At 39.4% G+C, this 27,567-nt stretch overlaps 1 protein-coding gene across 1 annotated transcript in view; it reads right to left on the bottom strand.

Annotated features, from left to right (window-relative positions):
• Positions 1 to 600: 600 nt before the first annotated feature.
• The window catches only part of EDAR (ectodysplasin A receptor), a 53,332-nt gene continuing 26,365 nt past the window's right edge, over positions 601 to 27,567 (bottom strand). The window contains 8 exon segments of the mRNA XM_040425073.1: positions 601 to 2,899; positions 4,226 to 4,286; positions 14,949 to 15,108; positions 16,545 to 16,620; positions 18,256 to 18,327; positions 18,846 to 18,954; positions 18,956 to 18,975; positions 19,306 to 19,392. Of these exon segments, the coding sequence (XP_040281007.1) occupies positions 2,565 to 2,899; positions 4,226 to 4,286; positions 14,949 to 15,108; positions 16,545 to 16,620; positions 18,256 to 18,327; positions 18,846 to 18,954; positions 18,956 to 18,975; positions 19,306 to 19,392 (920 nt within the window). The 3' untranslated portion in view covers positions 601 to 2,564.

Raw genomic sequence — 27,567 nt, forward strand, 5'->3', positions numbered from 1 at the left:
GCAAAGGAGAAGTGCTCACTAACACAGATTTAGACAGATTTGTGAACAATATTTGAGAGTAATGGGTCTTTTTTGTATGTAGAAAATGTTTCAGATCTTTGAGTTCAGCTCATGCAAAATGGGAGCAAAACCGAAAGTGTTGCGTTTATATTTTTGTTCAGTGTAAGAATGAGTGTAGGTTGAGATTACTGAAAGCCACCCAGTATATTTGAATAAGTTAATCATTACGACAATCAGATATTTTTTTATGACATGGGACATATAGACATTATTGAAGGTCATCCTCTTAAGAACCTCCTGTCCATAACTATAGCAGAGAGCCACTAAGAAAGAGAGACTCGCGCTATTGCGGATGTGGCCCATCCCTGTATTTCATGGTTAGCCATTCATTTGACATGACTGACATCTAATACTATATTCCACAGTGATTTCTGCATGGGAAATATACGGCTTGTTGCTGGGTTTCTGAAGCTGGATACATGGCAATCAGCTTCATGAGACTGCACCATTAAATTGTATGTATGCCAACATTTTTCCAAGGCTTAAAGGCTATGTACACCTTTGGAGGCAATTTTTGTTTATAATTGTATTTTATTCATTTTTGGCAAAAATCATATTTTCAATTGGCCTTTATTAAAAATATTGAGCCATTCTGTCACAAAGGGTTAACTGTTTTTCTAACTGTGACGGTACTTTCACTTTCACTTTGTGGTCATCTACTAACCCTTATTGCTAAACTACTGAGTGTTTATAATATCAGATATAAGGAGCCCCACAGCTCCCCAAATGACTGAAAAGACAGAAAATCCACAGGCTGCTACCACAGCATCTCAGCTATGTACAAAAAAAAGGATTCCATATTTTTAATAAAGACCAATTGAAAGAATGATTTTAGCTCAAAATAAGTATAATGCAATAATAAAAGAAAGCCCCCAAAGGTGTACATATCCTTTAAGCGTGTTCCCATCTATGATAAATAAAATGGAAAATGACTGCATTCAATAGGGCACTAACACAGAAAACCTTGTGGTATGTAATAAAGTAATGGTAAGTACAACATTCAAGAGCAAAGTGACAAGTATCCTGCAGTATGACCATTAGGACACAACCATAATACATTTCAGTTTAAATGGCATCAATAAATGTGTAATAAAATAACACTTAATTTTTTATCTAAACTCATTCTTTCCCTAGCTGTCATTGTTTGTGAGAAAAGTAAGTTACATTTGGTTCAGGCTCTATTAAAAAGTTTTGTTATGCTTTTTCTCTCCTAGTTTCAAGTATATTTAATGGCAAGAATAGTTCCATCGGCAGCACTATTCATGCTGTCAAAAATACTGCAACCTCAATAGAAAACTAATCCTTAAAGGACTTGTCCAGCCTTTTTAAGTGATGTCCCACCCTCAGGATAGGCCATCACCAGCTGATCAGTGGGGGTCGATAGGAAGTCAGTGGCAGCAGCGCTGCAGTGAGGAGCACTGTACGCTACGATGTTGGCGGTACTGTGTAGCTCTGGCGCTGACTTCTAGTGACGGAGCTACACAGAACAGCTGATCAGTGGGGTTGCAGGATGTGGACCTCACCGATCAGCTAGTGATGGCCTATTCTGAGGACAGGCCATCACTTAAGATAAGGCTTGACAACCCCTTTAAAGGGGATTTCTAAGAATATAAATTTTTTATAGCTTATATCTGGGGTCAGCACTCAGCAACCTTTGGCACTCCAGCTGTTGAAACTACAATTTTCAGCATGTTCCATTTATTTCTATGGGAGGTCAGGGCATAGTTGCGAAGGTGAGCATGCTGAAAGTTGTAGTTTGGAGGACCAACTGGAGTCCTGCAGGTTGCCGACCCTTGGCCCATATAAATGAGCTGCTTTATTGAACTGGTATCACTTACCAATACATCTTTATTAAAAACTATATGCTAGGCCCCTGCTTGGGAAACCTGCAGCTCGGTCCCACACTGGTTAAATATATCATTATTTGGTTATTCCAAAAATCACTGGAGGTCCAACTCACTGGTTGTGGTAATGCCCCCATTGGTAATGCCCCATTCCAAAATGCTTTGGATTAAGCCAGAAATAAAATAATCTTTAGCTTTAAATAACTGATGAAAGATTCTGAAATGTGTGATTATAGCCTGTGTGCAGAAATATCACCTTACTTGGAAATAAACCACATTTAGCTTGAGTTCCAGCTGAGTAAACCTGTATAAAAGGCAGGTGATGTGTTTCAGAAAAGTAAGTCTTTGGTTCTTAAGAAACTAGAAATCCCAGAGAAGAAGTCCTTCTGAAGTCAGGTTTAATTTAAAGAACATAAGTATTAAATAATGTTATTCAGTGGTCACTGTCCTCACATGTCCTCACTCTCCAATACAAAGAGTTTTATATGTTCCTTTGTCTCCTACAAAGCGATATATGCTTCCTGATGCTACATATCATGGCTTAAGTGCCCTTTCTTGACCCTCTGTAGTACCAAGACATTATGTCTGGTGGCTCATCATCAGGAGAGATCTGTCCTCCTGTGTTCCATTATAAGCGTCTATCATGCGTCCAATAACTCTTCATAAACTTTCATTATTAGGCACTGTAGGTGGTGTTATAGTAGGAGTAGCTTGTGCCCATTCCACAATATCTGTGCATAGAGATTCCACTGCATCTAGTCTTTCAATCTGTACCAACTTAGTGAGCAGGTCTGGGATGCTATATCCAGCTGTACTGATCCGATCAAAAAGCTGAAGTCCATCTGTCATTCCTCCGATTTCATCTCTCTTTAAACCAAAACTCTCAGCAAGGTGGCGCCACGTTTTCACGATTGCCTTTTCTGTATTATAAGTAGAACTTAGCATCCTGCTCGTCTTCTCCAGACAGTCAAATGGCAGTTCTGTAGGGCTCAGTCCTGAAGGATAAGACATATCTATTAATTTAATGTGATATCATTTAAGCATTATAGACCTAATCTTGTTATCTTTCCTTTGATGGATTTATCTAGTATTCTCTCCTGGAGATGTTTCCACTGCATCAGTAGGGAACCTGTCTTAAGGTACTATTACTTTGCAAGCATATTGTAGCTGTCAAAGTTACTCCTTTCCTTTTTATTATGTATTCTGCCCCTTATTCTTAAAGGGGTTGTCTCATCAGAGACTGTGGAATGCAGCCTCCTGGATGATCAGCTGATTCCCTCTGGTCCTGATCTCGGGACCTCCTGCAAACAGTTAAATGTTCCTAGGAGAAGCTGCGACCAGACAGTCATTTGCCCTGCAGCTGGAGTTAGGATGGCCCCAGTCTGCCAGAATGGGAGTCGTTCCTATAGAGCATGTTTCCATTCTGGTGTGCAGATGGGGGTTCCAATTGGGGAACCCCCTCTAGGTTGTCCATATACCCTAACAGGGTATCTTCATGAGACCTCCCATTTTAGTTTGCCATTTTTTTTAAAGGCGGGCAATTGAACTATATAAATATTTTAAGGTATCAAACGCCTTCCCCGTCGAAATGGAATATTATCTTAGTCTGAGTTCATACTTTAGTTATTTGGTCAGTTATTTTTATCAGTTATTGTGAGCCAAAACCAGTAGTAAAGACTACTCAGAGATCAGGTATAAAGGAAAGAACTGCACCTATTCTGTGTTTTTGACCCACTTCTGTTTTTGGCCCCCAATAACTAACAGACAAAACTGACTAAAGTGTGAACTTGGCCTCATTGATGTAATTTTGTAGGTGAGGTCTCTAGAACGGAACACAATTATTGTAATAAAATGTAACCTAGACGATAATTTGTCTTCATAAAAACGGAAGCCTGCACACACAGCAATGATCAAATGTAGTAATCATGAGTGGATTCCATCTCAAAACGTATAGGGTTGCCCCAACTCATATCTTTACAATAGTAAGCAAGTTAATTAAAAGAATTGCTGATAAAAAATTTTTGTCTCTCGAAGATCATCCCTTGGCCATCAGCTGGGAAGCTTCGTCTTGCTATGCATGTAGCATCAAATGCTGCTATTCAAATGGATGGAGTCCCTGAAACACATGGACAATACCAGGTCCAACGGACTAGCTCTACTTTCTGGATCATAGAGGACACTCCAAATGGGAATATTCTCCCTTTTGAGACCTTCATTTGCTGTAATACAGAAGGGACGAAGTACTTCTGGGTTCACCTTCACTGTGTGCCAATACCAGCTAAATAACTTTATAATCTTCTATAGCGTTATTGAGTACTTACCCTCTGCAACATTGCACACATTTGCATAAAGGTCTAGAATCTTTTTCCTTCTACTTTGAATCTGTGAAGGAGGGAAACAGAGTTGTTGTTATTAATGATTCACAAAAGCAATCCTTATCTTGTTGATGCTACTGTAAGATATGCTACTGTTACTTAGTTTTTATTCTGAAAGTCATGCTTTTGGAGGAATAAGTTGGTAGGGTCAAATGCATCCATGTATTTCACCTTGGTAGGGCATCTAATTATATCTAACAAGGTGAAGGATATTGGTCCTTGCATCAATTATACAGCTTTCACTATAGATGATCCTTATTTAGCTATTCTTGGATAGGATCATTGCCCGGAAAAAGGGTGGTCCTATGCTGAAACCTTGCCCTATTACTCCCTTTTTTGTCTCTTCTGTATATTACCCAGGATGGCACAGTGGGAATATACTGAACTCGCAATTCAGACCTTGCATCCAAAGCAGAAATGCATGCTCACACAATTCCTGCTACATTACACGATACCCATAGTACTTGTCTGCTGACCCCAGGAGGAAATGGGCGATCATGTCACCGCTCTCCTCATATATCTGCTATAGTGGAGCCATTATGAGTTTCAGTGCTTCAATCTCTATCTACCCTGAGGGATCCTAGGTGATATTAAGGAGGATAGGAGCATAATAGGGAATATTAGGGCAAGGTTTCAGTAAAGGATCGCCTTTTTTGGCGTGAATATCCTATTCCTGTTCATCAATAAAATGCTACTTTATTAGTCCCAAAGGGAAATTAATTCCCAGTTACTTTAGCATACATACCAAACAATACACATAAAATACACACTTAAATAAATCACAATACAACAAGAAAGGCTCAATAGGGATCATCTATAGGGAATACTGGGTTTAGATAGTAACCAACTGCAACCATAATTGTCTCAAGCATGGTAAGACCGTTCCACCCCTTGTATTTTGAGCTTTCTAATCATTAAAATGTATTTATACTATTTATTTAGAATTTTATATTTTTGATAATAATATGCGTCATATTTTAATTATACATTCCTAAATACCCTGTTTGTGTATTGGATAATTGACAGATGTCCTGTGACATTACATATTAACAGCTGGCATTGTGAAGGAAAGCAGGATTTGGAGCTGAAGACCATAAAGATCTGTCATTTAATGCCTATCATGGGGTTGAAACATGGGAAGGGTAACTACTACATTCTGGTATATTGTCAGTATACAGTATACTTTCATCTGTATTAGCAAACTCACACATGTCTGCTACAAGGGTATCATATACTGTATAACATATGTTACAAAATGTACACATGGGTTTGACATGTTCCATTCAATATAAGTTATCCTGAACAATACCATTATTTTGTAAATCAGATTATTGGGGTAATGTCTACTTAAAAAAAAAAAAAAGATGTGTTCACCAAATGTACAGTATATTGAACAGATATACAAAGTGCAGTGTTAAGATCCAGTCTGGAGCAAGCTCTCCTTCAATCCGATCTACTACTATATATAGATGACAGCAGGAATGGAGAGATACGTGGCATGCAAGTAACCACCAAGAGACAATACAATGATGAAATGAAGGTACATGTGAAAAGTGCTAGAGTGAAGCATTTGATAACTCAATAAAACCTTACCACACAACATAATGTTATGATATTAACAATGAAAATAAAATCCTATAAAATTCCTAACAACTCCGCACAGCCTACACATGCCTGTCCTAGACTTCCCAGAGGCTGGGGATCCAAGACACACAACCTGTGGACAGGTGTGATGCTGTTTTTGGAAGAAGGTAGCCATGTTTTTGTAATCCAGGGCAACCCCATCAGGGAAGCATGATATGTCTTTACTTTCCAACACCTCATGGTGACGCCAGGCAATCAAAGTGTGCTCACTCTCTATAAGACATTGTGAAGGAAAGCAGGATTTGGAGCTGAAGACCATAAAGATCTGTCATGAACTTAGTCATCGCAGAGCATTGGATAAAGGAAAGTTTGGAACACTTGACTGTAAAGTCCGTCATGCATCATAACATTTATTCTAACCATATGAACACATATTCTATTAAACAGATATGGCTGAAATATGTTTTACAGTTTATTCCTGACAGTAATGGAAAGGCTGCAGCAGAGTGGTTCATGCAAAATGTCAAACCATGTAATGCGTCTACGTGTAGTGGCTACCTGCTCAAAACACTTCCAGCAGCGGCGGGCGTGATAAATCTGAGAATATGCAGAAATTCAGGAGTTGTATACCATTGGGAGACTGCTTTATTCTTACACAATGAGAACTCCTGTAATAATCTTTATGAATTTTTGGCTTTAATTCTAGAAGAACACATTACCCTGGGGCTTCTAGCACCATACGCCTCCACTACTCATCCTCTCTGATGATTAAGCATGTAGGTGGCTCTCTGTTTTTGAAGTCAGAGTCATCTGTCTTCAATAGACTACAGTGGATAAGTCTCCTGTGTCACTGCTTTTGGGGGTCAGGTGGGACTCAGGTTCCAGATTTGTGATAGGGGGCTTCTTTTTATATGGTCCAGTGCATTAGTCACTCTGAATGAATCAAGAATAACTTATTTTAGAGTACCTAAAAGGTGAGATACAAATCTGCCACAAAGTGATTAGGGTCTTAAAGAGAACTTGTCGCCACAAAATGCAGTGCAATCTGCAGGCAACATGTAATCGAGCAGGAGAAGCTGAGCAGATTGATATATAGTTTTGTTGAAAAATAATCAGTAAAACTTGTAATTTATTAATTTAAACAATTGCTCTTTTTTATGCAACAGAGTCATGTGGGTGGCGTCACTGCATGACTAAGCATACAGAGAAGGCTGACAATCACAGAGTGGCACCACCCACATGACTCTGATGCATAAAAAGAGCAGAGGTTTAAATGAATAAATACAAGTATTTAAGCTGAGGTTTTTTCCCCACAAAACTATATACCAATCTGTTCAGCTCCTCCTCCTCTATAACATGCTGCCTGGAGACTGCACTGCACTTTCCTGGTGAAAGGCTCCCTTTAAGGACCAGTAATGTATATCTGATAGTTACTGTAGCGCTTGCACTGTATAACAATATCACAATCAACCAATAAGCTGCCATAGGAATGAGTAGATTATAATGGTCCAGGGATTTTAACTATTTAATTATTATTATTATTAATAATAATAATAATAATAATTATGATTAATTATTATTATTATATTATTTACAGATAATAATCTGTTGCTCAGAAATAGATATTGTTAATGAGATCAATACATGCTAATACTTTAAAGGACAATTAGTGAGAGCGATTTGCTTGGCTATCCATATTCTGTGTGTAACAAAAATGTCCAACTCAGGAGTTAGACATGTGACTATAGACCATATAAAGCAGGGACCCCTTCAGATTTACATCCTCTATTTCAGTCTTTTGGAAGCAGTCAACACTACATTTATTTTTCAGAAAAATCTGATTGATCTACAATCTGATATAGGAAATTACATCGCTGCTGCTATGCTACTTTTTATTTTATTTTTATTATTCATTAAAAGGTTTTCCGAGAGAAGAATATTGATGGCCTATCCTCAGAACAGTTTATTAATATCTAATCGATGGGGGTCAGACTCCTGGCATCCCCCATTGATCAGCTGGTTGAAGAGGGCCACGGCACTTCATTGAGCGCTGCAGCCTCTTTCTAGGCCAGTGACATCACATGGCCTATGTATTGCTAAAGTGAATGGGTCTGGGTTACAATACCAAGCACAGCCTCTATACAATGTACAGCACTATGTTTGGTATGTAGTGAGGAGGCCGCAGCGCTCACCAGAGCACCACAGCCTCATCAAACAGCTGATCAATGGTGGTGCCAAGTGTTGGACCCCCACCGGTCAGTCCTGGAAAACTCCTTTCATTCCTTAAAGCTCAGTAGGAAACATCTTTATATTCATTAGACAATAACATATATCATAGGCTGACAATACTTATTAAACAGTAACAGAGGCTCTAAGAGACTGGTTGATGTTATGGAGTATTATAACATTAGTTTTATACAGTTTCAAGAAAAAGTATGTGAACCCTTTGGAATGATATGGATTTCTGCACAAATTGGTCATAAAATGTGATTTGATCTTCATCTTAGTCACAACAATAGACAATCACAGTCTGCTTAAACTAATAACACACAAATAATTAAATGTTACCATGTTTTTATTAAACACACCATGTAAACATTCACAGTGCAGGTGGAAAAAGTATGTGAACCCCTAAACTAATGACATCTCCAAGAGCTAATTGGAGTGAGGTGTCAGCCAACTGGAGTCCAATCAATGAGATGAGATTGGAGGTGTTTGTTACAGCTGCCCTGCCCTATAAAAAAAACCACACACCAGTTCTGGGTTTGCTTTTCACAAGAAGCATTGCTTGATGTGAATGATGCCTCGCACAAAAGAGCTCTCAGAAGACCTACGATTAAGAATTGTTGACTTGCATAAAGCTGGAAAGGGTTATAAAAGTATCTCCAAAAGCCTTGCTGTTCATCAGTCCACGGTAAGACAAATTGTCTATAAATGTTCAGCACTGCTGCTACTCTCCCTAGGAGTGGCCGTCCTGTAAAGATGACTGCAAGAGGACAACGCAGACTGCTCAATGAGGTGAAGAAGAATCCTAGAGTGTCAGCTTAAGACTTACAAAAGTCTCTGGCATATGCTAACATCCCTGTTAGCGAATCTACGATACATAAAACACTAAACAAGAATGGATTTCATGGGAGGATACCACAGAGGAAGCCACTGCTGTCCAAAAAAAAAACATTGCTGCATGTTTACAGTTTGCACAAGAGCACCTGGATGTTCCACAACAGTACTGGCAATATATTCTGTGGACAGATGAAACCAAAGTTGAGTTGTTTGGAAGAAACACACAACAGTATGTGTGGAGAAAAAGAGGCACAGCACACCAACATCAAAACCTCATCCCAACTGTGAAGTATGGTGGTGGGGGCATCATGGTTTGGGGCTGCTTTGCTGCCTGGATGGATTGCTATCATTGGAGGAAAAATGAATTCCCAAGTTTTTTAAGACATTTTGCAGGAGAACTTAAGGCCATCTGTTCACCAGCTGAAGCTCAACATAAGATGGGTGTTGCAACAGGACAACAACCCAAAGCATAGAAGTAAATCAACAACAGAATGGCTTAAACAGAAGAAAATACGCCTTCTGGAGTGGCCCAGTCAGAGTCCTGACCTCAACCCGATTGAGATGCTGTGGCATAACCTCAAGAAAGCGATTCACACCAGACATCCCAAGAATATTGCTGAACTGAAACAGTTCTGTAAAGAGGAAAAGTCAAGAATTACTCCTGACCGTTGTGCACGTCTGATCTGCAACTACAGGAAACGTTTGTTTGAAGTTATTGTTCCCAAAGGAGGTTCAACCAGTTATTAAATCCAAGGGTTCACATACTTTTTCCACCTGCACTGTGAATGTTTACATGGTGTGTTGAATAAAAACATGGTAACTTTAAATTATTTGTGTGTTATTAGTTTAAGCAGACTGCGATTGTCTATTGTTGTGACTTAGATGAAGATCAGATCACATTTTATGACCAATTTGTGCAGAAATCCATATCATTCCAAAGGGTTCACATACTTTTTCTTGCAACTGTAGGTCTGTAGCAGGATATATAGTGAATAATCAGATTGTTAGTTGGGGTGGATAAAAGCTACATATTCTTTTTTTTTTTTTTTTTATCGTGTCTGCACAGAAAATTCATGACAAAGTCTATAAGTGTAACTGTGGTTCATAATCTGCCCAGCAGCATGCAACATCAGTCATTGGCAGCCAAAGCCAACAAACTAAGCAGAGGATAAGACTCACGTGCGTAAAGTACAGTCTTGCCTCTATAAAAGTCCATGGTAAGACTTCTTCGGGAATACATGGTGTAATTCTGGTCACCAACTTTCAGAAAGGACATATAAAAGCATTCAGATTTAGGCATTCCTTTCTAATGTATTCAGTTGATCTAGTACAAGATTAACTGATGTTTCATTTTAATATTGTATATCATCAGAATGGGCACACAACTGCAGAATTTCAAAATATTTAACTGATTTCAAGAGGAGAGGACATGATGCAATTTCAAAAAAGAAAACCATGCATGTGTGAATCCTCTAGAGCCGGTTTGATGTTTTTCTCCCCTCATAGTTTTTTTTTCTGGCACCCTATATGTAAATTTGCATTGGTTTGCTAGGGGGAAGGATACCTTGAGTTTTCTCTAGAGGTGGAGTCTTCTTGAAGCGTGTCACAGTGGCAGCTTCAGCAGCGTGATGTGGCTGAAGAACGATGAAGACTCAGGAAAGAACTCAAGGTATGTGCCCTTGTCAAACCAATGGCAACTTACTTGTTGGGGCGCCAGAAAAAAATACTGGTGGTATAAACATCAAACCAGTACCAGAGGATTTATGGATATGAACAAGAATTCAGGTATGTTTTTCATGTTTTAAATTTTTCAAAATGGTCACAGGTTCTTTTTAAAGAACAACATTTTTCAACATTTTCTAACAGTTTTCTGTTTCCAGAAGTGAAAAGCTTTTCTTCACTTGTATTCGCTGCCCCCGTATAAGTGCCAAGTTGTACTGTATGCTGTCTTTTCTTGTATAGATAATGGCTAGTGTGATGTTGTGCTGACCCTGGAGGAGGAGGATGTGCCGATCATCAGCATGGGCCCACACAGAGCTCGCAAACATTGTGGCATAATTGCTGCACCCTGACATTGAGAGAAGGGAACAGTAAAAGTCTTAAAGGGGAGTATTTGGCACCAGAGGAGGGAGTTCAGCATTGACCACGCATGGTGCCTGGGGGACCTGCTGTGGGTGTGCAGAGCATGCTGGCCTAGGTACAGCCACAGTGAGTTAGGCTGGATGCAGAACTTAAGAGCCTGAATGGAGCAGAGTGAAAAGGCCATAGTATGGCAGATGTTAGGTAAGCCAGTGGGCTAAAGGCAGAGACCATGATATTGTGGTAGCCTGAGTAGTGCCATTGAGTATGGCCTCTGTACAGCCCCGGAGACTTTGGGAGCCATTGTAGGGTTGGTGGGGACTATGTGCCCACTATTCTAGAGTTGGAGAACCCAGCCGAGGGCAAGAGACTGACTGTCCTGATGCAAACAGGGAGGCCAGTCCATCTCATTCTAGCGGAGTGAATTGAATAATGGGCTAAGAGGGACAGGAACAAGCCAAGTGCCTTACTGAAATACAAGTTTGAAGGCTATGGACACCTTTAACGTGGAAAAAATGATTTTTAAATATGTTAGTGGTGACCACAAGTAAGAAGTTGCAGTTCCAGTGTACAATTTTCATCCCTTCATTTATTTTCAGACACCCTGATAATTCAGTTTTCAACCTGCTCCTAGTTTTAGACTTTGTGTGCCCAGAATTCTGCTGTCTTCTCCCTACAAGCTGCCTTGTGTGTGATTTCCTCCCTATCTACAGTCTAGCTGTCCTGCCTAAATTATTTCCCTTCTCCATACACATCTGCTGTGTGCAATCTTTTCCCTGTCCCTAATGCTACTGTATCTCCGAGAGAATGGAGCAGTTACGCAGTATAGCGGAGAGAGCAGTTAGAAACAGGAACAGTGCTCTGACAGATTCATATCAAATTCTGCAGGAAAAGCTGCTGGGTGAAAAATTTACACACTCTCTGCAGTAGGAAAGTGGTAAGAGATTTTTACTGAATACTATTTAGACATTTGCATAATTTTTCATTTAGGAAACAAATGAACTCTAAAAAAACATTTCAGTCCAAATATGTCTTTAGCTTTTACATATTAGTGAGTCAACTCTTCTCATTTGTATGAACTGAAGGTTGAAGTGTTGCACTGTGTTCTGAAAGCAAATAATTAAGTGTGTGAAAGGTACACTTGTTATTAGAAGATAACTTGAAGACAGTACCCCTTTCCAATGTGGACTTGAATCGGACTGTGTTACGCACACTGTATCCTAGGGACCATATTTCTATGTTGATCTGAGTATTATGCAGTCGAGGGTAGTTGGGATTTGACAAAAAGTTGTGGCATAGTGGTCATCAGGACCTGCAGAGGCATGGAGCAGTTCTCATAACACGTGTCTGCTATAATGGGGGGTGTAAATATGGTGCAGACTGTGTACAAAGCAGCCTGTCAGAGACTCCTGTCTGCACAGTAGGACAGGTACGTAGCTAGGAGTCAAAGTGGAACGACCCTGGTTCTAAAAAATAAAAAAAAAGCTGAAAAAAGACCGCTTGTAAAATGACATAATGGCCATCAAACCTGGTGCGGGAGGACGGAAGAAGGTAAGTAGAAGCAAGTTTTCTTAGTAAGGTGCTATTTTCTTCTGCCATTTGGTCTAATACCATTGGCCTGACCTCAGAATATGCCGCTAATACAGACAATATTTGAAATGAAGGTGTTAAATAGAATGCCCGAAACTGGAACGTAATGTATCAAATAAATAAATCTGTACACATTTCCGAGGTATTCTGTAGATTACTAAATTTGTGGCAGGCAAGTGAGAAATGACCAAACTGTGCAGAGTATCTTGTTATTATATAGAATTAAAGTTAACCCTAAGCCTAACCCTCACCCTATTTTATACCTTGCCAAAAAAAGATAGGCATTCTATATAATATAGTCATTTCCCATGTTGCCTGTAACACTGCCCTCAAACCACGTATTATACTGACAGATATGCCATAGGAAATCCATGTAAACAGAGCATATGTTTGTCTGGGGGGTGGGCGTGGGGGTGTCGCAGGAGATTTAGGAAGACTAGCAAGGAGGTGTAGACATCACCATGTAATACTACATTTCCCCTGCGGTAGACGCTACAGTAAACTATTCAGCTGTCTACAAATTCCATTGGTGCTAGACATGTTGAGACAACCACTTACGGCTCAGTCTTTAAAGGTTTTGAAGGAGCACCATCTCCACAGAAATATATTGTTCTCTCTACAGTTAAGAAATAGATCACATTTGAAAAAAAAAAAAAAGAAGAACTCTAAGGCCCGTGTCTAGCCCTTGAACACTGTCTTCTTTTTCTTGTAATATCTGGTAGCTAAATCATTTCAGAAGCGCAGTACAAATAGGTGATTGTTATAATAAGAATTTACTTTGCTTAGGAAAACAAGGCAGGCATGTACGCAGGGTTTTCTGAGTGTTATGGGTTTGGGCAACTTCCAATTGCAAAGCACCAACAAAGAGAAATTTGTTCTGGATAGTCTTGGTAAAAACTGTGAAACGTAAAATATAATAAATGGCATAGTCTATTAAACTGTGGTTAAGATACTTCTGTCCAAAATGCATGCCAATAATGAAAAGAATCTGACTTAAAGGGGTCATTCTTACTGATGATCTATCCTTTTGAGAAGTCATCAGCATACCTGATCAGCGGGGGTCCGGCAACTAGGACCTCCTGCCATTAGCTGTTTGAGAATTAGCTGCGCTCACAGTAGCGCCATGGCCTTCTCGTTGCTTCCTGCTGGCAGGTGGCTCATGGATGAAATGCGGAGATGACAGCACTGCCCTATAATACTACAAGAGTCCACAGCCCTATGCGGATTATTATCACTGTAATATACTATACTTTATTCACCTATGTACAGATAAATAATATCAATGTTGATGAGCCTTTGGATGCATTGCATACATTGATACCACAGTATCACCAAAAGTTAATACAAGGCACTCACTAATATATTGTGATTGTCCATATTGCCTCCTTTGCTGGATTGATTCATTTTCCCATTGCATTCTACACGGCTTGTATCCAGGGGTTTTGGCCACTGCTGCAGATCAGATATGAGGTGGCCTGTATGGGAGCTTCTGTACATGCGTGCCTATGCATACTCCCATGGTCCCGTCCACCAGAGAGGCTGGAGCTTATTCCTATAGTGTGCAAGCACGACCAACACTGCTGGATTACAGGGTGGTCGATAAGAGCAGTGTATAACTTTTCCATCACGTTATACACTGCTCGTTTCAATGGTTAGGGTCACCCTGCAATCCAGCAGCAGTGACCATGCTTGCACACTAAAGGAAAAAGCACCACCCTATGCGTACTCCCACAGTCCCAGCCACCAGAGAGGCCGATGCTTTTTTTTTGTAGCCATGGAAACGAGCAGTGTATAATGTGATGGAAAAATGAATCCAGCCAGCAAAGGAGGCAATATGGACAATCACAATACATTAGTAAGTCTTGTATTAACTTTCTCTACATGATAAATGTCATATACTGAAGTCAGACAACCCCTTTAAATGTTGTAGTATAACTGGCAAGGAATTCACTCAACACTGACTATTCGATTTTCTAATGTTAAGAACTGTTGCGTTTCTTTTATTGGGCACAGACAGCGGGGATTGAGTCAGTCAGCTCCTAGGTTGGACAACCCTTGAAAAAAAAAAAATTCAGTCTGCTCAGCCCCTCCTGCTATGTAACAAGCTGCCTGCAGATTGCACTGCATGTCCCCAGTGACGGGTTCCCCATGATACACAACAATAAACTGCTGCATTCCCATATCTTTAAAAGCAAGACTGATCTTCAGGGCAACTGCCCGCCTGCCGCTCTTGAAAGGCCGTTGCCCTAAATGGTATGGATCTTGGCAGTACTAGTCTGAAGCAGTGACTACTGTAGATAAACTCCAGAGAATAACATATGCTGATCTTTTTCATATGTGCAGAGATCCTTACCCCAGTCAGTTTATTATTTGCAGCTGATTTATCTTTTGCCAAGTGAACTAAGGACAGGAGACAGAGTTCGGGTGTCCCTTGTTTGTCAAGAGCTGCTTCCTCATCACTATCCATGCTCCGACTCAGAAGATGTTCATTCTCAGAGGAGGCATCATTTTCACTGATCAAAGATGAAAAAGAGATTTACTTTTACATTGCATACCACTATTACTTCCCAATGTCACCCATTGTCCCAGATGTGGAAATGAGAGTTAGAAAAGAGGCAACAGATATTCGAGAAGATGGTCGGCCGACACATTGTATCCGAATGTATGGGTGAAAAAACAAGACTAACCTTTGCACCTAGATAGATAGACAGATATGAAATAGAGATATATAGATAGATAGATAGATAGATAGATAGATAGATAGATAATATAATAGATAGATATGAAATAGTGATTGATTGATAGATAGATAGATAGATAGATCAATAGATAGATATGAAATAGAGATAGATAGATAGATAGATAGATAGATAGATAGATAGTAGATAGATAGATAGACAGATATGAAATAGAGATATATAGATAGATAGATAATAGAGATAGATAGATAGATAGATAGATAGATAATAGGATAGATAGATAGATAGATAGATAGATAGATAGATAGACAGATAGATAGATAGATAATAGGATAGATAGATAGATAGATAGATATGAAATAGTGATAGATAGATAGATAATAGGATAGATAGATAGATAGATAATAGGATAGATAGATAGATAGATAGATAGATAGATAGATAGATAGATAGATAGCAAATAGGCAGCACTCTCACGTGAAAAAATGGAGGTGTTTATTCACCCATGCTGGAAGCGCAACGTTTCAGCTCTATACTGGAGCCTTTAGAAAGGCTCGCTTCCAGCATGGGTGAATAAACACCTTTTTTCATGTGAGAGTGCTGCCTGATTTCTAATTGTTTGCATTGATGGGCTGTTGTCAGACCTAGGGGCTTGCACCTCTCTTTTTTCCATATACTTTTTGTTCTTGTGCTACCATTCTCTGATTTATTATAGATAGATAAATAGAGATAGATAGATAGATAGATAGATAGATAGATAGATAGATAGATATGGGATATATAGATAGATAGATAGATAGATATGAGATAGATAGATAGATAATAGATAGATAGATAGATAGATAGATAGATAGATAGATAGATAGATATGAGATAGATAGATAGATAGATAGATAGATAGATATGGGATATATAGATAGATAGATAGATAGATAGATAGATATGAGATAGATAGATAATAGATAGATAGATAGATAGATAGATAGATAGATAGATAGATATGAGATAGATAGATAATAGATAATAGATAGATAGATAGATAGATAGATATGAGATAGATAGATAGATAGATAATAGATAGATAGATAGATAGATAGATATGAGATAGATAGATAGATATATATGAAATAGATAGATAGATATATAGATAGATATTTTAAAGATTGGCAGGGGCAGAGGGCAGTATACCAGGCATACCATCATCACTTTTATTGACATACTGTATATTACTGACTTGTCCATGTACTCACTTTTTTTCAGTTTTTGTCTGTGTTTCTGAGAGTTTTTCAAACTCATCTTTTTCAGCATAGATGACGACATTTTCAGCTGTAAAATATTATTCGTTGTTGAGACTCAAAAAGATTACAGCTGTTTTCTTACAAATGTAGTTATTATATGAGCACATATCTCAGTAACGCATGGATCATATTAGACACTTGGCTATAAGTACTGGCAGTATTATATGCTTGCTATACAGTTTCCATGGCAGGTACTGAGGTTACTCAATCAATAAGCTCACAGGAGTTTTCCCACAATAGAAAATGTAACCAAATTTCACGGACAGTCAGAATTGTTACGGACAAATTGGAAAACCCAAAATAAACCATATAGATTGTAAATTCTATGTCTATAGCTCCGTTCGCACATCACAGCTGTTACTGAAAATTTACTTTGCACTCACATTACCCCCACATTACCTTGACAGGCCTAACAAGTGTGGGAGTGCTGTGCCAAATCCCTGGTGTTGGCAGAGAAGTGCACAGGTGCAGGCACTTTCCATTAAAGTCAATGGGTGACATCCAGCTGTGTGTATGGCCTTTCTGATTAAGGCTAGTTCACACTAGTGACACATTCTTCCGGCAAAGAAACAGCCTGTAGGAAGGCATTGTATTCGGCATAGCTGGTTAAGGCTGGAGCACAGGCCGGCCCCATTGACTGTAATGGGACTCAATGGGGATCCGGCCTGTTTCCAGCATTAGTGCTGGGATTTGTCTGGACAAATGCTATTGCAAGCAGTGTTTTTTGTCCACCCTAATCCCGGCACGAATGCTCCGGAAACAGGCCTGATAACCGCCGAGTCCCATTATAGTCAATGGTTTCCGGCTTGGTCAGGTAGTAGTCATCTATGTCGGAACAGCCTGCCAGAAGAATTTACTGCTAGTGTGAAACTAGCCTAAATCACTAAAGTTTCTTATTGTTTCAACTGGCTACTTACCCTAATGGACAATACAAGTGAAAATGCTTCTTTTCAAAGGAGTCTTTTTTTCCCCTTAAAGCATATGTTCACCAATTTTTTTTATTGTTCCAATTTTTCATTCAAAATTAAAAATGACTCACTTTTGTAATAAGTGTTAATAAAAATAAAAAAACACTAGCATTTTGTTTTGCCAGCTCCTGTGCAGACAATATGTCTCCATGGTAACAGACAACAAACACACCTATAGTTCAATCCTGTAGTCAGAGTTCCCTCCATTTGTCCCCTACTTTATGCTAACATTTAGTAGGTTAGCAAGAAGTAGAGGACAAATAGAATTGAGTATGACTGAAAGACCCGACTGTACAGGGCTTGTTTGGTGTCTGTGACCATGGAGACGTATAGGTCTGTATAGATGCTTTAGAAACAACATAGGACATTTTTAATTATAATACATTTTTAATAAAGTTGCTTAATTTCTCTTTATAGATGCATGATTGCAAAGGTAGACATAGCCGTTAAGGTGGATGCCCAACCTCGAAATCCATTTGGTCCAAAACATGATGTTGATTCATTTTTTTATATATATTTATGTAAACCTTTCAAAGTTCCATTATTCTGATGCAGGGCTGCAAACATTCCCTGCACAGATCATACAACCCTGCCTTCTGCCACCACTACAGGGGAACCTTAAAATATATACCATATTATAGGTCTGTGAAAGATATAAAATGATGTTTTACTGTCATGCATATACAAATACTTACGCGGCGCTTCTTTTTTTTCTTCTTGTGGAATGGCTTGAGCTTCTACGTTCTTTGAATTTATTGTACAGCATGCTAATGAACAGACAAAGTGATCATTAAAAAGAGCTGAGTATTTGCTGTCCAGAACATGAAAGATTATAGAATAGTATAGTACTGAAAGCCTCCAAATTATTACTGTTTGGTTTGTATCTTAAAACATATTATGTTCCTCCAGAGACCAGGCTCCTTATTCCCTTTTTATATTAATCACTTCCAATATGTGCACATTTTTAGGTAAAGATATAAACAAAATACAAACAACCACCAAAGAATACTCTATATTTGTATCTATTAGGCTCTGTTCACATCTGCATCGGATCTCCTCCATCGCACATTCTGTAATTTTCACTGCAAAGTGGTGGACACCTCTGTGGAACCTGACAGACCACATTACAAGCCAGTGCGGTCAGCTGAGCGTCACTGGTGTCCATTGTTTGACTTACAAACAGAAGCCACAATGCCGCCAGCTTTAGGATTTTTATCAATACTCAAGTGACACAACAATATCTCCAACATAATATCTTGTTCTTTTCTTCACCTATTGCCATTACCTCGAACGGAAGGCTTGGTCTTGACCATGTAGAACATGATGATGAGGACAATAGCAATGGCCATGATGAATATTGTCGACATTGCGATAATAAGAGCAGTTGCCAAATTGTCCCTGCCCTTGCACGTCCACTAAAAAAATTAGAAATCATTTTTATTTCACATGGTACAGTAGGTGCATCTTTATTCCCTGTTAAACCACGATGATCAATAGAACAAGTCCACTACCCTACTGCTAACAAAATGGCTGTATGAGATGACCCTGATCCATTAGCTGTAAAAGTACATTCCCCCTATGAGCTATATCAGTGAGCATTAATAGAACAGTATGATACACAACTGACCAGATAATGTAAGGACTTTGTTATACTAAAGCAGATAGACCTGTAATACATTCCCATAGAAGGTATATCAAAGGGACGATGAGTAAACACCATGGCCCTGGTCACTTTCCTATCTTACCTTTATGGGCATGCTGGAAAGGAGAGGTAGTGCTGGAGCCCATGACTTTGGTTGAGCTCCCAAGTACGTAATGAGGAGTTCCAATACCTGAGAAAAAAAAATTAACTACTTTAACACTCTGCTTTCTTACATATACACATAAGCCCTAAATAAAGCTAAATATAATGTATTATACTGTGCAGTTATCGAATTCATTACATCACAAAGTATTCACCACCTGTCTAGTAGGTCAGCATGAATTCATTTTTCATATGCCAGGGACATTGAGAATTATTGACTGACCAAAATAGGAAGGGCCTGCATTCATGTAACACAAAGCAATCTACAGCTAAAAATAGCAAAATAGACCATAGACCAAATTAAAGGGACACTTCCATCAACACTGACCCAAGCGGAGATAGACTGCACTCATCGCCTATGGGTTCCTGTGGATATCATTCCATCCAGAGACTGAATTCTATAAGCTGTGATATCTATATCCCTTATTTTTTACATTTTTTTCCTGTAATCTAATGTCTTTATTTTGGAGTTTTTGTACTCTCTGAGCTGCTGTAACACTATGAATTTCCCCATGGTGGGACTATTAAAGCATTATCTTATCAAATGTGTATCACATATTAACAACCTGTATGGGACTATTCTATGTAATAGTCACATATAATGTAATTTTTTAGGCTAGTGTCACACTAGCGTTGTGAGACCCGTGAAACTAGCCCTAGAAAAATGGGTGGATTATTTTTTGGATATAATTTTTTAAGTCACTCCATGTATTCTATTTCCTTTTCTGGCTCTTAATTTCCTCCTTTGTTTGGACTTTTATCGCAGCAAACTCAATTTTAGCACAGAAAGCTCAACTTTCTCAGTCAGACCATAACTATGATCAGAGAGGGACGAGGGATGAGTGACTCAATTACAGTATCACACATTACCCTCTTTTGTGCGCATCTTTATCTAGGCCTATCAGGAGAACAATACAGCTGTCATACTGTTTTCTCAATTCCACACCTATTATTAACATGAGGATTACCCTTCAGATAGTATATTCCCTTCACAGCCAAAGTAAACAGACATTGTATTTCCTATTTATTTAGGAAGGTTAATCATTTGTGGGTTTGCTACAGATAATATGTTGTATTTAATCTTTAATGGCATAGTGCTGCCGAAATGAAAAAAAAAAAAATTCTAAAAAATGTTTTCTTTGTGTTGAGTTTAAAAAAACTACCCCTTTCTGATGGAATCATCCCTTTAAATGTATGTATTTTCAAAGTCTACGTCAGTTAGAACAAATCCATAGGCAAGAGGATCCTATGTTGCAGTGTCTATTCTTTTTTAAACGGTGATGAACTCTCTGCATGTATCTGGGTGTTGAGGGTAGATTTTGGAGGATAACCAAGATAAGCACAAGACTACAAAGTCTCTCCTGACATGTGTCATTACGATTTGTCATTCACATAAAGGGTATCAAAGACAAGACCTAGCCTACTGCACACCTATAAAGTCACATAAAAGCCACTAGCTTGCCACAACAAAATGTGGAACAGCAATTAACGCTCCCCATTCAGTAAGAAACAATAGTCAGATGGCCTACAGCACATCCACAAAATCGGGTAACACAAACACAAGACAATGCATCATTTTACTATACATGTTAAGCTTACGAAATTACAAATAGAAGCTGACAGTAACATTGTGTAAGAATGGGTGGTCTGGCATGTTGTAAATATATCCCCAGTGATTGCATATCTGTAAAAATGAATTGTTATGATCTTTGTTAAAAATGTAATTTAATTAAAAAATTATGAAAATTCCAAGGTCCTATTCGGCAGTGATTGCAGTTTTGCGAACAGAACCTAACATTTCTTGAATTATTACTGGTGCAAATTCATCAAGACCTGCTCCTGCCTCCGGGGTTTTTTGTCTATCTACACATGCTTGTATAGAGGCTGCCATCATACGGTGGGATGAGGTTAAGGAAAACTGGGCTCTATTTATGAGTCCCCTGTATTACTTTTATTACTATTTTACAAGAACAGCCCTATTATTCTTTAAGATTTGTCAGCAGGCTCAGGGAACCTATAGTTATAATATGTGGCCATAAATTTGAGTAGTATATTAATATGACACTATAGTAAATAATCCAATATGTATAATCCATGTATAATCCGGTATAATCATAGGAAAAATTGCCACCTTAAAACTTAATAACATTGCACCATCGCTAGCACCAATAGATGTATTGGTAACTTGGTATTAGTCTTTTGGAGAATTTTAGTTTATCCTGTTTTACAGAAATGCTGTAATTACACATATTGGTATTTGCATTAATGGCTTATTCATGCTCTTGCCACGGCATCTCTGTGCAGGTAATCCAAAAAGTCACTAAGCCATGTTTTGTGATTTTGTAAAAGCCAAAATTCTGGAGTGTAGGGCTTGATAAATTCCTTCCAAAGTCTGATTTTCCAATTGAAGGTAAACTCCACTGGAACTGAGGAAGTCGTGTAACTTCCAGGATTACTTGTGTACTTGGAAAATACTGCATGTATGCCACTTCTTAAAAAATTTATAATTGTTGGAAATCTTCTGTTTGGAGTTACACTACTGATTGATTATGTCTCTGCATTTGTAAACTATCCGGATAAATCTATTTTCACAACTATTTACCCTTTTTTATCTTGATTTAGGTTACGTAGTGCTCATTTAAAAACCCTGTGGTGGTTGCTTAGCATTCATGGCAAGTTACATACATGGTGAAGCTTAAAGGGACACTGACAGGGCCAATAAGCATATTGAGGTATATATATGGCAGTACAGGTCTTATAATGGGTATTACAATCATCTAAGTATTCCCCCTGTCCACCTTATACATACAGTAAACTTAAGTTTTATAACCTGCTCCAACGGTCTTCAATCTGCCCAAGGGGCGGCGTTTCACCTCTCTTGCGCCCAGCCAGCCTCCCCCAACTGCCGCTTTGAAGCGCCGCCCAGCAAACTGAATATTCATGAGCTGGGCGGCTTCTGCGGTCCCCGCTCTGAAGCGCTGCGCTTAACAGTGCCCTGCGCATGCGCCGGATCTTGTGAAGTCGGGGACAGTAAGCGCCGCCCAGCGAAGTGAATATTGATGAGCTGGGCGGCGCTTACTGTACCGGACTTCACAAGATCGGCGCATGCGCCGGGCACTGTTAAGCGCAGCGCTTCAGAGCGGGGGACCGCAGAAGCCGCCCAGCAAACTGAATATTCATGAGCTGGGCGGCGCTTCAAAGCGGCAGTTGGGGGAGGCTGGCTGGGCGCAAGAGAGGTGAAAACGCCGCCCCTTGGGCAGATGAAGACCGTTGGAGCAGGTTATAAAACTTAAGTTTACTGTATGTATAATGTGACAGGGGGGATACTTAGATGATTGTAATACCCATTATAAGACCTGTACTGCCATATATATACCTCAATATGCTTATTGGCCCTGTCAGTGTCCCTTTAAAAGGAATGTGACCTGCTATTTAAATCACTTTTTTATGTTTAACATATTTTTTAATAATGTTTGATGATGTTGTTTTTAATTTTTCATGTAATTTTTTATATTTAAACTAAAAAGAAAAATCCTGCAGTTTTCACACTGGCTACTATGTCGAATAATTGGCGCCATTTCTTGGTTTGTACATATCTCTATACTGAAGTTAACTCATTCTAATCCTGCCTGTAATGATATCACCACTGTGTACAGATAAGGGTACTTTCACACCTGCGTTCGGTGCGGATCCGTCTTGTATCTGCACAGACGAATCCGCACCGATAATGCAAACGCTTGTATCTGTTCAGAACGGATCCGTTTGCATTATTCTTTAAAAAAAAAGTCTAAGTCAAAACGGATCCATCCTGACTTACATTGAAAGTCAATGGGGGACGGGTCAGTTTTCAATTGCACCATATTGTGTCAGTGAAAACGGATCTGTACCTATTGACTTACATTGTAATTCAGGACGGATCAGTATGGCTCCGCATCGCCAGGCAGACATCAAAACACTGCAAGCAGCGTTATGGTGTCTGCCTTCAGAGCGGAACTGGAGAGCAATGGAGACAAACTGATGCATTCTGAACGGATCCTTTTCCATTCAGAATGCATTGGGGCTGAACTGATCCGTTTTGGGGCCGCTTGTGAGAGCCTTGAAACGGATCTCACAGGCGGACCCTGTGAAGTAGCCTAAGAAAGGATCCTCCATTCACAATTATTGATTGTCAAAGCGTAACTATTGTTTCCTTGTACAATGACCTCTGCACAGGTCACAGAGCATTCCTAGAAAATTCTGCCATAGAAGTCAATGAGGTCTACTCCTGTCCATTGTGTCTATGGCTCATGAGGCTGCCGTAAAGCAATTTTTTAATGCTATGTAAATGCTGTTAAGAACAATTCAGGGAAGATGGCCGCCCCCATAATAATGTTCAGGAAATAAAATAAAATAAAAATCTTCAATCAGAAAATAAAAACAGATTAAAAAAAAGATGTGTTACTATCAGTTTTTTTGTGTGGTGACACATTTCCTTTAAGGTCTTTTTACATGGAGTGGTTTGTTATGTAGTTGTTAGGTAATTATCGGGAACCAACCAGATGTTACCGATAATTGTCTGATTGTCAGTAGAGATGAAGGCAGCAATCACCTCTGCTGTGAGGGGACACAGAGATGCTTGTCCCCCTAAAGCCCCTCTTTAGATTGCTCAATCTGCTGAACAGAAATCCTGATTTTTGGTGACATACTCACCCAATGAACGAGATGAGCGTTTGCTCGTTCATAGGGTGATAGCCAGCATCTTTTACACGGGCCAATTATCAGGAATAAGTATTCATACAAATGTTTATTCCCAGTAGTGGGCCTGATTCATTATTGGTCTGTGTAAAAGGACCTTCAGTTTCAAGTAGGATTTCAAAGATCAGCATGAAATTGTAGGAATAAATAGTTGTACATTTTGCAGTTGAAAGGAGAGTGAACCAGTCAATACATTAATGGAGCCCATTTTGTCCTATGGCTCATAGATAACAGTCCCATCAACAACTGTAATACTCAAAGCTACAAAATGCAAAAAAGGGGACACCTAGGAAAACTTTTTTCAGAGTTGAGGCCATAAGAATTGAGGCCCATTCTGGGTATTTAGATATTTGCCAAGAGAACAACAAGCTAATGCATATGGTGGCTAAATGTCCTCTGATGTCTCCCATCGTATTTATGGGGGAGTCAGGGAAAATAGTCATTAACCAAATACTTATTGAAATATTCAGAGTAGAAATCATTTAGAATATTGAGAAAACATAAGTCTCTGAAACAATGAGCCTAAAATCATCAAGAAACAGAAATAATGCTGCAATGAAAAGGAATTCCCTGTACAAAGGAAGAAAATAATTAATTTTCTTCAAACATGTGGGTCTACCATGGCTAATGGTTCACAGGAAAAGTGTATTATGTTCAGCAGGTGCTATGTAGTATGTGATCATGCTGTTGATGAGATCAGCGGGAAGAGTCATCAGACCTAATAATGTAATGTAATGTACGTTTGATCTCAGCCGGAACACTGGTGAACTGCACTGTGCAGCCTGTTAAATGTGATAGCAAGTCAAAGCACGCTGGTAACATGAGAATCAGACAAAACATCAATTCATTTGAGTCTGATAATTAAAGGAAATATGAGGAGATAGCGACGGCTTGCTGTGGCCTGAAAGACTTGGTTGGCAATTTTAGATTTCTAAGACTTGGCATGTATCACCTAGTAACATTTTTGTGGAGAGTGCAATGGCGGCTGAAAGCCAAAGTTTTACTTTACCTGGCTTCCTTATAAAATGTTAAAACAATGAGCTGATCAGTCAGAGAGCTGGTACTCTGGTCATCAGGGGAAGGGCAGACCACTGCTGACCCAGGTTTGTACTTTCACGCACAGTATTAGCACTTGGCTAATATGGGGAATGGTAAGAATGAGGCATAAAAACTATGCACCTACTGCCAAATTTTGCACAGCAAAAAGTACCACAAAGTTTACAAACAATACCTCCATATAGGGATAAAAACAAGGTATACGTAATAATTGGAACCCATGTTCGGTTTAGTAAATCGAATTTCAGATACCCTATTAGGACATTCACAGCTGACAGAAGTTTGCCACTGAAGACATTCATCTATTAGTCAAAGAGAAGAGCGACTTGATTTTGAAAAGAACTGTATAATGCCTATTTTTCCCCTGTAGTGTAACCGCAGGACAATGAACACATACAGCAGAGTTGCCTCCTGGATTACAGCAATCACTGGAGGTCCTAGCAGGGGAGCTTATCGCTGGGGAACCTATAATCAAAAAAGGATTGTTCGCAGAGGACAACCCTTAATACTGGATGGCAAATAGTGAGATGCATAAATATATATATATATATATATATATATATATACACACATATATTCATCATGGAAAAAAATAATATGTAGTAAATGAAAATAAATAATAAATTGTGGGCACATAATGGTTCCAGGTTCCATTGTTTTTATGGTGAGATTACGCTGGATGATAATGTTTTATTCTAAGGAAACAGATTTTCCACTAGAATTACTGTTTTTATAAGATTATATAAAATGTTTTTATTGAGAAATTCCCAGCTGGATTTTTGTTTAAACATGGTCAATATGCAGCAGAACATACATTTCATGGAGAAAGTAGAGCCTTGGGTTTTTTATTACGCTAGGCTGTAGGGTAACATTAGTGGAAATGATAAGTCTTCACCTTTGATAAACATTAGTAATGTAGTCAACTAGTAAAAAGGCAGAAAGAATATGCTGACTTGAAATGCTAGCATGATCTGGTAAGAGTCTTATATATCTACTTAGACATATGGCTGTTCATGTGATAATGAGACAAACGGTATTTGGATATTTATTTGTGAGCTATGTATTTAAAGTGACTCTCTGATTTACGGAAAAAAAATCACATTAACTGGGGAATGAACAGAACCTTTACATCTTTTAGCTGCAGTTCCATCAATCCCTGTCCTTCTTTTCTACTATTCAAGATGGCTGCACCACTTCTCAGACTGCCTGATACACACGTGCGTTTGGTAGCCCAAGGCACTTTCCGCTGGTTTTGGACTGACCATCACTGCTCACAGTGCTGGCCAATCAAAGTGCAGTCCTGGACGAGTAGGAATTATCTTGGGCCACCAATGTACAGCTAGCATCTGTTCTGTGAAGTAGTGAGGTCATCTTGGATGGAAGAAAAGGAAGAAGAAGAGGAGGAAGAAGAGGATTCCAGGAAATAGCAGATCCACAACTAAGTTGATGAACAGGAGGTCACCAAGTGTTCTGTTTGTTCCCCAGTTAATCAAAATTTGCTTCTTGTATTATATAAATGAGCCACAGTCCAACAGCACATATTATTCATTCAAAGTACAACAATAGTCAAGGCTCATTTTAAAAGCCGCAAGATGAGATCACACTGCAGGCAGAAGCATAGCCATAATGTCACGGCGAGGAGTGGGGGGAAAACCCCCCACCGTGCGGTGTCAAAAGAAAAAGGGGATCAGCCTGGCCAAAAGGAGTGATAAGAGAGCAGGTCACCTCTACCGCGTCCCTAATCCTCTTCCCTGACTCCTCACCGTATGAGCGGACCACGATGGTGGGACGGCTCATACACGGGATACCTAATATCCTGAGTCGCCCTGGAAATCCCTCACATAGGAGCAGGGGAGAGACTACCTGTTCATCCTCAACACGGAGGAACAGGAGTCTCTAACTAGGCCAGGCTGCAAGCAGAGGGGAACACATACAGCATATGGAAATGGCAGGTAAGTGAAACCAGCAACACACTTACCTGCCACAGACACACTGAATGGAACCCGTGCACAAGTGCTTAGTGTCCACCCAACATCAAAGGACACAGCACACACACCACGACCACACAGGGACCCAGGACATCATAGCTGCAATAAATGTGAAACAGGGAATGTCTAAAAAAACATACTGGACACCAAACACTACCAGACATGCAACACCAAAAATAGACATACAACACCCTGATCAAAACCCACTCCATACACAAAGGGACAGAAGGGAAGGAGACACCGTGATAACATTGATGACCACAAGGGTGGCCCTCAATTGGACAGATGGAACAGAGAACCACCAGCAATAGACCAAGGCTGGAGGAACACTGGGCTTCAAGCATCCAGCAAAAGACTAAATAGCCCAAGCAGCACACCCACACACACAAGACACTAGGCAGGGAGTTAACCCTTTCCAACACCAG

Source organism: Bufo bufo, chromosome 3 (assembly GCF_905171765.1).
Source record: "Bufo bufo chromosome 3, aBufBuf1.1, whole genome shotgun sequence".
Taxonomy (NCBI): Eukaryota; Metazoa; Chordata; class Amphibia; order Anura; family Bufonidae; genus Bufo; species Bufo bufo.